The sequence below is a fragment of the Suncus etruscus genome, chromosome 15 (genome assembly GCF_024139225.1).
Source record: "Suncus etruscus isolate mSunEtr1 chromosome 15, mSunEtr1.pri.cur, whole genome shotgun sequence".
Taxonomy (NCBI): domain Eukaryota; kingdom Metazoa; phylum Chordata; class Mammalia; order Eulipotyphla; family Soricidae; genus Suncus; species Suncus etruscus.
Genome location: NC_064862.1, coordinates 22,098,091 through 22,111,166, shown reverse-complemented (window position 1 = coordinate 22,111,166; position 13,076 = coordinate 22,098,091). Strand labels below are relative to the sequence as shown.

The window sequence follows — 13,076 nt, the reverse complement described above, 5'->3', positions numbered from 1 at the left end:
GCCAAGTGTGGGATGGGTGGTGCTGGCAAGAGGAACGTGGGGCAGAGGGTCCAGGTTGGCACAGCAGCACTCACCTCTCCGCCAGCTTCTGGATCTCCTCCTCCCTGTCGAACCGGACCACCCAGAGTCTGCGCAGCAGGTTCAGGCCGTTCTTCTCGTCTGTGTCTGGCACAGGCAGCACCATGTGCAGCTCCATCAGCCCCTGGGAGCGACAGAATTGCAGCGTGAGGCCCTCAGAGCTCCAGTGGCCAGGGCTCATCATGGGGAATCAACTTCCGTAGCCCCCTTCCAGCTACTCAGGAACTTCACTGGCCAGTAGCTATTGCACCAGAGAGGACAGGGTGTGAAGCTGGCCCTTTTCCCTGATGAAATGTTCCCCTGGCCAGCGCTGGCCTAAGGAGTGCTGAGTTCACTCAGCTTCTTAGTCTCTTCTCTGAAACAAGGCAGAATTCTTTTCCATATTAAATTAAAAACTGAACCTGGGATAGAGGAAGGAGCTGGCCAAACAGTACAGAGAGGAGAACACTTGCCTTGTTCATGGCTGAATCAGGTTCAATCCCCAACATCCTATAAAGTCTCCCAAGTACCACCAAGCTTGGCTCAAGAAACAAACAAAAAGGGACCGGAGTGATAAAACAGAGTAGAGGGTGTTTGCCTTACATTCACTGACCCAGATTTGATCCCCAGTATCCCACATGGTCCCCTCAAACCTGCCAGGAGTAATTTCTGAATGCAGAGCCAGGAGTAACCCAAGTGCATCCAGGTGTGACACCCTGCCCCCCAACCTGAAATCTGGGCCAGGGAAATAGTATAGTGGTTACGGTGCATGCCTTGTACATACCCAACCTTGGTTTGGTTCCAGAACTATGTGGCCCTCTATGCATTGCCAGGTGCACCCCATAAGGACCCAAAGCACTGCCTGAACACAAGCAGGACCCAAGCAAAACTGTAGCCTTGGGCCCTGATATAAAACCAGCCTGGCTGGTTGAAAATAACCAGAAATAGCCTGAGAGCCTCAATCACTGCTTAGGAACCCTTCCCCCACCTAATAAAAAAAACACCTTAGGGGCCTGAGTGATAACACAGTGGTTGGGTGTTTGCCTTAAACATGGATGACACTGGATGGCCTGGGCTCGATCCCCCAGCATCCCTTATGGTCCCCCAAGGCTGCCAGAAGTGACTTCTGAGCACAGAGTCAGGAGTAACCCCTGAGCACTACCAAAACCAAAATCCAAAAAATAAATAAATAAAGTTAGTAACTGGAAAAAATAATAATACCCTAAATTCTGAAGAAGACAGTGACATTTTATTTATTTATTTTTATTTTATTTTATTTTATTTTTTTTGGGGGGGGTCACATCCGGCAGTGCTTAGGAGTTACTCCTGGCTCTATGCTCAGAAATCACTCCTGGCAGGCTCGGGGGACTATATGAGATGCCGGGATTCGAACCACCGTCCTTCTGCATGCAAGGCAAATGCGTTACCTCCATGCTATTTCTCCAGCCCCAACAGTGACATTTTAGATAGGACATTCCTGCTTTCTCCACATTCTAAACCAGAGGTCACCCAGCAAAGTGGGCTCCTAGCAATAGCAGAAGAGAGGGACATTTGGGAACTGGCTATTGCCTCACTCTCTAAGGGGATCCTTTCGTTTTTGTTTTTAGTCCAAACACAAAAGGCAAGGAAACAGATGGGCCTGGAAAAGCCAGCCCCAAGTCTGTCTTCTGAAAGTGCCTCAAGCCACAGTTCAGGCGAGAAAGTAGGCTACATCTTCAGAGGAAAGGAGCACTGAGCACTGAGTTGAGAGTTGACTTCACAAAGGCTCAACCATCCCAGTGCCAGTGCAGAGGTAAGCACTGAGAGACAGTCCCCACACATGAATGCAAGAAGGTCACTGAGGTAACCCTGCAGGAAGCAGGCACATACCCGAAGAGCGGTGTCCCGCACGCTGGCACAAGGGGACTGCAAGGCACTCAGCAGCACATCCACCTCCTCCTGCTCGGCAAAGGCACAGCCCTCCCTGCCGCTGCTGCTGGCACACAGCGTGGTCAGTGAGTCCGAGGCCAGGACCTATGAGGGACACCACTATGCTGAGCCCGATACAGTCAGTAACTGCCTAGTCGAGCTGGACAGGCCCTGGGCATACGCCAAGGGGCCCTATGGGGGATCTGAGCTCTGGCTGCCACCCCCAGCCCTACGAGGGTGGAGACTTCCCAAGAATCAGGCCCTCCACAGCCAGAGGCAGGACCCAAGGGAAATGCTTCACCAAGCTGAGAGCATCCAGTTGGTGCTTCTGCCCAAGAAAAGGGCTGAGAGAGAATGAGACACCCACTCACACACACAAAAAAAAGCCTGTGGACAAGCAGCCCACCTGCAGGCGTGGCGAGCCGGTCCCGATCACCCAGGTCAGGAGACGCAGCATGGCCACTCGAGGCAGCAGCTCCGGGCCGTTCTAGGAGGGCAGAGGAGGGCGTCAGGGAGGGACGGTGCCAGAACACCACTCCCTATGGAGATCTGGCCCAGAATTCGCTAACCCAGAGTCCCCAGCACCACAGGATTCCTCAAGCACTGATAGGAGACCCCTGAGAACGTCCAGGGTATGGTCCAGAGACCAAAACCTAAACCAACTGAAACCCTCCCACACACACAGGATGCCTAGCACGTTGCTAGACCTTGACAGTGGCCCATCCAGCAGCATCTGGGCTCTCCTCAACCACAGCTACTGCTCCTCCAACCCTGCCACCAGCCAGAATGGTCAGGGAGTCAGGTACTGTGCATTGCACCTGCCCTGGGCCCTCTCAAGCCCCGTGCACCTCGTCCACATGGCCAGGCTTGCTGCTCGGGGCAGCCCTCAACTGCGAGTGGACAATGAGGATCTGCAGGATCTGGGCCATACGCTCCTCCTCCTCCTCGCTGTGGCAGGGCATGTCCGTCAGCACCATCTTCAGAAATGGGAAGACCAAAGAGAAGGCTGGTGCTGACAGGGGAGCTGCATCTGTGAAGAAGGACAAGTGGCAGGCATCTGAGTCAACAACGGGCAGGGCGGGGGCCGGGACACTGCTGCCTCGGTTTCCCCCCGTCAGGAGAATGGAGGGAGACCGCCAGAGGGCTCCTCAAGTACAGCAGATAGACCCAGCTGCTTCCGACATAACAGTACCAGAATCTTGGGGTCAGCCCTGATTACAGAGCCAGGAACAGGTCCTGAGCTATTTGTGGCCCCAAAACAACCAAAGAAAAGCCACAAGGAGGTTCCTGGCATCACTAAACCGGTATCAGAGGTTGCAGCAATGCCTAGAATAATTGACTGAGCTCAAAATCCTCCATCTGGTTGAGTCTCTTTTTCCAGTGGAAGAGACCAAGGCCAGGCAGTAGTGAGACAGGGGTTTTGCTTACCTGGCTCACTCTTGCCTACCCTGGCGGGGATGGTGTGGCTGTGCAGCAGGGCCACAGCCCTCTGCACAGCCACCGGCAGCTCTTCCTGACACCAGGACTTGTCCAGGACACACTCTGGCTTCAGCAGACGCAGCGTCACATGGCTCACCAAAGTGCCTGTGTGTGAGAGAGGAGAGCCAGAGGACGAGGAATGAACCACGGAGACTGCAAATCCAGCCCAGGCACACCACACGCCATCTGACTCCAGAGAAATCCACTCTGGGCCAGAGCGTTAAGTGAAGAGGTCTCCTGAACACCAACGGGACTAATTCTAAGCGGAGGGCCAGGAATACCAGGGGGTATGGCCCCAAAAGACATTCCTAAAAGCTGACAGTGACAAACCAGAAGCTAGCCCTCGGAGGGCACATGCAGCAAATGGCTAACAGAGGAGGGAACCCTGCATGCCCTTGGGACCCAAGGTTGGCAGGCCACATGGATACTCGAGCCAGCTGCCTAGACACCCCCCGCCCCCAGGAGCAGCACCCAGCCAACTCCAGGCCAGCCTTGGGTCATGCCCACAGCCAGCAAACAAGGACTGACCCAATGCCTTGAGCCTCGGCGGCATCACACAGGCAGCCAAGGCCAGGAAAGGATTCTTGATCCTGGGAGCAGCCAGCGGAGATTTCAGCAAGGGCAGGAAAGAGTCAACCAGGACAGGGATGTACTGGGTCAGGCCGGAGGGGTTCTTGGCCAGGATGGTGTCCAGCAGTCCGAGTGCCGACTCCAACTCGCTGTCCAGCTGCAAGCACAGTGGCCCCAGGCAGAGGGTCAGGACCAGCAGGAATGGGCCAGGCCGCCCACAGCATTCACCAGCATGTGCCTACCTCCTGCAGCCGCCTCCGGATATTTGCCTCCTTGTCCAGCTGGGCCTGCAGCATCTCCTTCTGCTTGCTCGTCAGCTGCACTTCCTCTTTGATGCCTTTCTTCTTCTTTATCTCCTGGCGGTGATGTACAAAGCACTTCCATCACCTCTGCCTCCTTCCCTCCCTCCCGGAGGATGCTGAGCTCCACATCAGCCCAAGGCAGGAGCCCAGGCCCCAAATCTTTGTGACCTCCCTGCTTTCCACCCAGCTTTTACAGAAACTTTAGGAGAAAATACATCTCACTGAGCTCTGCTGACTAAAGCAGAGGTCTTTTTATATGCTAGACTAAAAGAATCCTGAGGAGGGGAGAGAGGGAAACTCAGAGCTGGAGTGTTTGAATTATAGACTGGAGCACATGCTTTGCAGGCAATAGTCTCCGTTCTATCCCCAGCTCCACAATGCATGGTCCCCCAAGTACTGCGGGGAGCAACCCCAAGTACCACCAATAACAACCAGAAGACCATATGCCTGCCTTTCTGACACCCACAGCCTGGTGTACAAAGCAGAGAGAGGGGAAGGAAGCAGGTAAGCGGGAAGCTGGGATATGACGTACTAAACAGAGCAAACGTTAGATACGGAGCAACCAAGAGGGCTACTGTGGAACTGGTGGTTACTCTGTGAAGAAGGCAGACACAGGCAGCGAGAAGCTGAAGACATTTCATAGAGTTGTGATTCCCCAAAGGAGCAAGGATCGGGCGAAGATCCCACAGCACCACAAGTTGATAAAACGAATGAAGCACCACCGTTTCCACCAGAAAGTAATGCGTTTTTCCTCAGCTGGGGGTGGGGGAGTCACAGGGTAAGGGCAGGAGGCTCAAGACCCAGAGGGGGGTGCTGAAGCTGGGGGGAGGGGGCACCCTGTGTGATACCCACTCACCTCCTTGAGCTCCAGCTCGATGATCTGCTCTTTGAAGGAATAAGCCTTGTTCTCTCGCTTCATGTTGGCCTTTTTGAGACTGTCCTGCTGGGCACTGAGACACCAGAGCACATGGTCAGCTGGATTCCAAACAACCTCAGCTCGCCTATCGGGAGTGCACCCCGAGGCACAGGCTGGCACCTTGCCATGCCCTACAGCTCAGGCTGAGCAATGCCGGGCAGAGAGGGCACTGGCCTGAAGCCCCCACTGTTGAAATTGCTCCTCAAAAATCACCTGATACAGGTGCATGCCTGCGTTGGGGCCAGAGCCACAGTACAGCAGGGAGGGCACTTGCCTCACACATGGCTGACCTGGATTCGATTTTCTGGCATTTATGGGACCCCCCAACGCCAGGAGTAAGTCTGAGCACAGCGGTGTGGCCCAAAACATAAACAGGTAATAACACAACAAAAAGAAAGAGGGCTTAGAGAGATAGTACAGCAGGAAGGGTGCTTGCCTTGGCACACGACCAAACTGTGTGTTCGGCCACATGATCCCCTATAGAGCCCCCGAGCCTGCCAGGAGTGATGCCTGAGCAACAGAATCAAGATATGATCTTTGAGTACCACTGGTATGGCCCATCCCAAGAAAAGGGAGGAGCCAGAGCAATAGCAGTGGGGAGGGCACTTGTCTTGGGCATGCCAAACCCTATGTTCAATGCTCGGCAATCTGATATGGTCCCCGAGCCTGCAAAAGCGGTTTCCTACACAAAGTCAGGAGTAACCCTGGAGCCACACCAGGTATGGCCCAAAAAATGGAAGGAAGGGAGAGAGGAGAGGAGGGAGTGAGAGATAAGGGAGGAAAGGAGGCCAGCAGGCAGGCTAGCTAGCTGGTTGGCTGGCTGCTGCTGGCTAGCTGGAACAAAGGTACATTGAGAGGGCATTTGCATTGGCTCACTCAGGTTCGATCCCTGGCAAGCCCATATGGTCCCCTCCAAGCCTGCCAGGAGGTTTTTTTTTTTTGGTTTTTGGGCCCACACCGGCGGTGGCTCAGGGGTTACTCCTGGCTGTCTGCTCAGAAATAGCTCCTGGCAGGAACAGGGGACCATATGGGACACCCGGGATTCAAACCAACCACCTTTGGTCCTGGATCGGCTGCTTGCAAGGCAACGACGCTATGCTATCTCACCAGGCCCAGCCAGGTGTAACTTCTAAGCACAAAGCCGGAGTAACCCCCTGAGCGAACGCCAGTATGGAATAGAAAATAAAGGCACTTACCTCTGCAGGATGGACTTGTCGTACAGCTCCCCAGCGGGGGGTTTGCATAATGGCAAACTCCTCGCGAGTCACCTGGCACAGTGCGGCTTCTGCACGGATGCGGTGATGGTGCTGAGGAGCTGGGGCAGGGACCCGGTCTGGGGACAGGATGGAAAGGGAGCCCATGGCGTTCATAGCAGACTGCCAGGACAAACACGGACCCATCAGTGGGGCCCTAGGGAGGGGCCCAGAAGCCGCGGTGCGCAGAGGAGGGCCCCAGTCCCAGGACTCGAGCAGCTGCATGGACCCGAGGCTCCCCTCCCATCCACGTTCACTCCAGACTGTTTCCTGCCCCATGCCACCCAAGGGTGTCACACCCCGCATTTCAGCCCACCTTCTGACCTATTCCCCCACCCCCACCCCCACCCCCGCCCCAACTCCCCCATGCCGGCAGCAGCCCTCGTGCAATCAATCACCTTATTCAAGGGGGCTCTGTGTGGTGATCCTGGGAATGATCTGGTCCAGGTGCCTGGGTGATGAAGGCTTCGGGATCAGATCTTCATCCTGCTGAGAAGCCACTGGCCAGAGCCCAGACTGCACTGCCACTGAGGGGGGAGATGGGAGCCAGGTGTGGGTTCAGCCAGGCCTGCGGCCCTGCTCTGCCAGCACAGCTTGGACCCCTTCACCCCCCAGCACACACCTAAGGATCGGGTGGTGGGAGATGATCAGCATCTCCTGGGCCAGCTGCTCGGTGTGGGCCAATGTCCACCCCTCCCAACCCTGGCATCCTGAGATGATAGACAGGGCCTCCTGCAGCACCCGCGGGGGCACGTAGGCTTTGCCTGCCTCAGTCACCCTCGCCGGCCATCCGTCACCAGCACATCTAAGGGCAGCAACCTGCAGAGAACCACATGCGAGCCATCACACAGGGCTCTGGGCAGGGTAGGTGACAAGGGGCCCAGTGGAACTCTGCCCGGGCCAAGCCCTTGGTCCTAATCCTACAATAGGCCCAGGGAGGAAAGAGCAGTGATGCAGGCAGAGAACACCAGAATAGGAGACATGTCTTCTTTCATTTCTGCCCCCACTGCGCTGTGAAGACGCAGAGCCAGTTATTTCAGGTCCTGGAATTCTGGCACAGAATCCTGGTGTTTGACCCATCATTTAGAGCAGGGGTCTTAAACTCGAGGCCCGCAGGCCGTTTGCGGCCCTCCATACACCATTTTATGGCCTTGCCCTAGAGGATTCATTTTTTTGTTTTGTTTTGTTTTGTTTTAGTTGTTTGGGTCACACACCCCCAATGTTCAAGGCTTACTACTGACTTTGCACTCAAGGATCCCCCCCGACTTTGCCCTCCTGTGGCCCCAGGTAAATTGAGTTTGAGACCCTGATTTAGAGACACTAGAAAAGCAATGTGGGGAATGGATAGAATGCTCAAAAAATTATCAGGGTGCCTTAAGAGCAGAGTGTCCCTTCCTCAGGGATAGAAAGTTCAGTTGAATGTATCCAAAGGCCACAAGGTGGATGCCAGCTCCAGGTCAGGCGCCCTCACCTTGTGAGAGCTGAGGACCGTCTTCAGCTCCCTCCAGGAGACCGTGAGCCAGCTTCAAGGCCCCGAGTGAGAGGACAGCAGCTTCCGGACCGTCTGCTGGGCCTGCTGCGCATGTGCCAGGGGCGGCTGAGAAGCACCGCCACCAGAGCCCTGTGGTACTGTCTGTGGGCACAGCAACAGAGTCCTGCAGGGCTCCTAACTCACACTGCCCCACCACCCCCTTTCCCGCTAGGATTCTCCCCAATTGGCTTCAAAGGGAAGCCGGGGGGAAGCCATGTTGCACGTACTGGACTCTGGTGCCTGTGAGTCTCTGCAGGTGGTCGAGGAAAAGTCTCTCTGTGAGCTGCAGCACTGTGCAAAGGGCTGAGAGAGAGCAGAGGCCTTTGAGCGAACAGAACTGAAACACACACAGCTGGCTCCGTCAGTGATTAAATGACAGCTAGAAGGAAGGGCAGCTTGAAATAAGAAAAAGTGTATGTGCAGCCGATCCAGGACCTAAGGTGGTTGGTTCGAATCCTGGCGTCCCATATGGTCCCCCGTGCCTGCCAGGAGCTATTTCTGAGCAGATAGCCAGGAGTAACCCTGAGTACCACCGGGTGTGGCCCAAAAACAAAAACAAAGACACGTGAGAAAAAGTGTATGTGGAGCCAAAACGGTAACACAGAGGGGTAGGGTATTTGCCTTGGACACTGCCGTCCTGGTTCAATCCCATATATCACCTGAGCCTGGTAGGAGTGATTCCTAAGCACTGAGCCAAGATGTCTGCCTTGCAAGCGCTAGCCAAGGAAGGACCATGGTTCCCCCCAAGCCAGGGGCAATTTCTGAGCGCTTAGGCCAGGAGTAACCCCTGAGCAACAATTGTGTGGCCAAAAACAAAAAACAAAACAAAAAAAAAGAGTAATCATGAACACTGTCAAAAGGGGGGAGGAGGGGAGGGAGATAGGGGACGAGGGGAGGGAGAGAATGAGGAAAGTGGAGGGGGAGTGAGAGAGAAGGCAAAAAAGGAAGGAAGGAAGAAAGGAAGGAAGGGAGGGAGGGAGGGAGGGAGTGGAGGGAGGGAGGGAGGGAGGGAGGGAGGGAGGGAGGGAGGGAGGGGAGGGAGGGAGGGAGGAGAGAAAAGGGAAAGAGGAAGGAAGCAAAAAATATGCTTTTTGAATCATCAATACCAAGAGTGGTAAAAGATGTTTAATATCTAATTCTCTGGCACTAGTGAAAATAATTACTATGCAATTCTGAAGGTTTGGGGCTAAGGATAGAGGCCAAAGGGCTGGAGAACATGCCTGTATGCAGAGAGCCCTGAGTCCATTCTTGGCACCAGTGTCCCACTGGCCCAATCCCCACAGCACATCAGCAGTGGCCCGTGAAGGCCCTCAGCACCTCTGGGTCCAGGCAGCACCGCAATGGCCAGGCCCCACACACCAAGATACGGGCCTAAGTTTCAATACATGCTACAAGTGGCCATTAGAGGAAGACCCAAAAGAAACTGTTTAATGTTTTTTTTTTTGGTTTTTTTTGGTTTTTGGGTCACCACCCTGCAGCGCTCAGGATTACTCCTGGCCTCTACACTTGCTCCTGGCAGGCCTCGGGGGACCATATGGGATGCTGGGATTCGAACCACCATTGTTCTGCATGCAAGGCAAATACCTATCCTCCATGCTATCTCTCCGGCCCCTATTTAATGTTTTAAAAGAGATTGATGACTCATACACTAATATGGACGAATTTCCAAATCTTTTAAAAAGCACAGAGTGTGGGGCCAGGAAGGTGGCGCTAGAGGTAAGGTATCTGCCTTGCAAGCACTAGTGTAGAACGATCCCCCGGAGTCCCATATGGTCCCCCCAAGCCAGGGGTGATTTCTGAGCGCTTAGCCAGGAGTAACCCCTGAGCGTCAAACGGGTGTGGCCAAAAAACCAAAAAAAAAAGAAAGGAAGAACAAGGTCAAGAATCATCCAAACACTGGGCCGGGTAGGTGGCGCTGGAGGTAAGGTGTCTGCCTTGCAAGCGCTAGCCAAGGAAAGACCGCGGTTCGATCCCCCGGCGTCCCATATGGTCACCCCAAGCCAGGGGCGATTTCTGAGCACATAGCCAGGAGTAACCCCTGAGCGTCAAACGGGTGTGGCCCAAAACCAAAAAAAAAAAAAAAAAAAAAAAGAATCATCCAAACACTATACAAGGAGATGAGAACTGGGTTATCCAGGAGCTGGAGAGACAGTGATCCCTGAGTCCAAAAACCAAAAAATTTAAAAATAAAGTTTTAAAGAATGATGATCTCAGGAAACAGTGACCAGAGATCAAATGCGGGTCAAATTTTAGTGTAGATCCTCAGATTTGTTTTTGTTTTTGTTTTTGGGCCACACCCAGTAACGCTCAGGGGTTACTCCTGGCTATGTGCTCAAAAATCGCTCCTGGCTCGGTGGACCATATGGGATGCCGAGAATCAAACCAAGGTGTATTTCCTGGATCAGCCTCATGAAAGGCAAACACCCCGCTACTCCGGCCCCAGATTTTTTTATTTTTAAATAGTGTCAAGACATTTCTCCATACAAAAACTACTATTTTGGGGGGCCAGAGCATAGCATGGACGGTAAGGTGCGTTTGCCTTTCACGATGAAGGTCATGGTTTCGAATCCCGGTATCCCATATGGTCCACCTGCAGCCTGCCAGGAGCGATTTCTGATCATGAGCCAGGAGTAACCCCTGAGCGCTTGCCGGATGTGACCCAAAAAAAAAAAACTACTATATTTTGTTTTTAAATCAGGAAGAAACTAGCAAGTTGTAGCTCATGACTAAGATGTTAGAATCTGAATCAAAAGACTTCAAATCATCAGAGCAGCAGACAGACCCAAGACAAAACAAAAATTTTAAATATGCACTTTAAGGAGGTGAGAAGGCACCAATTTAGCATCTCCTGGGGGCGGAGATGGTGGTGGAGTCAGAGACAGCCCAGCCCACCAGCTCCTCACCAGCTCCTCAGCTGTCTTTTGCTCAGCAAGCGCCTGGAGACAGCACCAATTACCCAATAAGCCTGTAATTTACCCCTGCTGTCACACTCCACTGTCAGTGCTTTGGACCTACCAATCTCATGCCCCACATACACACCCTTAGTCCCACACAGATGTCCCACCAAATGACATAACCTCCCCAGAGCCATTTCTCACAGGTCAGTTTTTCAGAGCTGATGGTACCAAACACCAGCAGTCAGGGAGGGCTGGTTCAGACGGCCTGCAGAGACCTACTGGGCCCAAAGCTGAGTGAACTGGGTGGGTTGTATGTAACTCACCGTCCTCGGAGGCCAGGAGCAGGAATTTCTCAGATGTGAAAAATTCTGCTTTTTCTCATCCAAAACCAGCTGCCAGAAATTGCCTAGTTTGGCCTCTGCAAGAGACAAGGTGGTCTCGTTCACCAATGCTGGATCCTCCAGCCCTGACACTATGGAGCTGGCCACCCCAGGCCCTCCGGGCAGACACTGAGGTAGCTCCCTGCAGCATGGTTGCATAGCTCCTGGGCCTGGTCCTTCCAGGACCCTCCTCTGTATGAAAACCTCTGGGGATTCTCTGCTGCCTACCCCATTTCTGGAATCCAGGCACTACTCCAGGATCCTACACACCACACTTCCCCTCTAAAGCAAATCAGAATCACCTTGGAGTCTTCAGGGCGCGGGTCTAACACTCCCCCTCCCTCACGGTCATTCCTGACACCAGGTCCCCAAACAAAAGCAAACCCCCTTTAAAACAGCCCTAGGCGACAAAGGAAACTGGTAACACCGTCAGGAGCAAGAACCTGGTTTCTGGAGAATGACAGGCTCAGTAGGGGAAGCTTCTTAACGCCCTCCCCTGTCATATCTGTTGGGATTTAAAGCCCTGCAGTCCATGAGGGCAAAGAGGGACACAGCCCATGGCTGTGAGGTGAAACCTGCTAATACAGGCCCAATGCAGCCCTGGTCCAGGAAGGAGCAAGCTGACACCCTACCCTGTCGAAGACCCCGAGCCACTGCCCCTGGTGGACAGTTGCAGGCTCCTTACCAGCCTGGGAGTCAGCTGCAGAAAGCTTGGAGAGCAGCAGGGCTGCAGCAACCCCTTCGGTGACTATGGGCACTTGAGTGCATCTGGGAAGCTGCCTTCTCTACCGTCTGAATGAGAAGGGGCAGCAGGTCCAGGGCCTGCAACAGCGTGTCACCTGTAGAGAGAGGAATGGACCATCCGGGTTAAACCCACATCTCCAGGGCTCACCAGATGATAAGACTTGAGAAAGGAGCAGGCAGCCCAGGTCAAACTAGAAAAGGCCAAGACCCTCTCATGTACCTATCCAAGACTTGAATTAAAAAACGAAACGAGAACTGGGGCCGGTGAGGTTGGCGCTAGAGGTAAGGTGTCTGCCTTGCAAGTGCTAGCCAAGGAAAGATTGCGACCGTGGTTTGATCCCCCAGTCTCCCCATATGGTCCCCCCAAGCCAGGGGGCAATTTCTGAGCACTTAGCCAGGAGTAACCCCTGAGCATCAAACGGGTGTGGCCCCCAAAAACAAAACAAAAAAATGGCGAAACAAGGGGCCGGCGTGTGGTGGCGCTAGACGTAAGGCATCTGCCCCTTGGCAGCGCTAGCTTAGGACAACCACAGTTCGATCTCCCAGCGTCCTATATGGTCCCCCAAGCCAGGAGCGACTTCTGAGCGCATAACCAGGAGTAACCCCTGAGCGTCACCGGGTGTGGCCAAAAACCATTAAAAAAATAAAATAAATAAAATAAAAGCGAAACGGGAACTGACTTAACTCTGCAGCTGTAGTTAGAACTAGAGGAATCTTTTGTGTGTGTTTCAGGTTTTTGTTTGAACCACATTCAGTGGTGCTCAGGCTTAGTCCTGGCTCTGCACTCAGGAATCACTCCTGGCAGGCTCAGAGGACCATACAGGATACAGGGATGAAACCCAGGTCAGCCACATGCAAGGCAAACACCCACCCTGCTGTATTATTGCTCTGGTCCCAGAACTAGACAGATCTTTACTAACCTGAGTGCAGCTATTGCGTGGACCAATAAGGAAACAGACTGGGAAAGGTTCAGTGAGTTACCTAAGGCCACACAGTTACAGAGCTGGTGAAGGGAGTCAAAGAAAACCTAAAATCCATC

General features: G+C 53.6%; 1 protein-coding gene across 1 annotated transcript in view; it reads right to left on the bottom strand.

The window, feature by feature from the left end:
* The window catches only part of GCN1 (GCN1 activator of EIF2AK4), a 66,320-nt gene that overhangs the window by 30,070 nt on the left and 23,174 nt on the right, over positions 1 to 13,076 (bottom strand). The window contains 24 exon segments of the mRNA XM_049788892.1: positions 75 to 202; positions 1,927 to 2,070; positions 2,372 to 2,452; positions 2,814 to 2,995; positions 3,394 to 3,549; positions 3,973 to 4,171; positions 4,257 to 4,370; positions 5,173 to 5,266; positions 6,429 to 6,466; positions 6,468 to 6,511; positions 6,514 to 6,556; positions 6,558 to 6,613; positions 6,890 to 7,012; positions 7,106 to 7,268; positions 7,271 to 7,304; positions 7,949 to 7,986; positions 7,988 to 8,026; positions 8,029 to 8,063; positions 8,066 to 8,118; positions 8,244 to 8,319; positions 11,237 to 11,279; positions 11,282 to 11,331; positions 11,979 to 12,060; positions 12,062 to 12,132. Coding sequence (XP_049644849.1) covers positions 75 to 202; positions 1,927 to 2,070; positions 2,372 to 2,452; positions 2,814 to 2,995; positions 3,394 to 3,549; positions 3,973 to 4,171; positions 4,257 to 4,370; positions 5,173 to 5,266; positions 6,429 to 6,466; positions 6,468 to 6,511; positions 6,514 to 6,556; positions 6,558 to 6,613; positions 6,890 to 7,012; positions 7,106 to 7,268; positions 7,271 to 7,304; positions 7,949 to 7,986; positions 7,988 to 8,026; positions 8,029 to 8,063; positions 8,066 to 8,118; positions 8,244 to 8,319; positions 11,237 to 11,279; positions 11,282 to 11,331; positions 11,979 to 12,060; positions 12,062 to 12,132 — 2,086 coding nt within the window.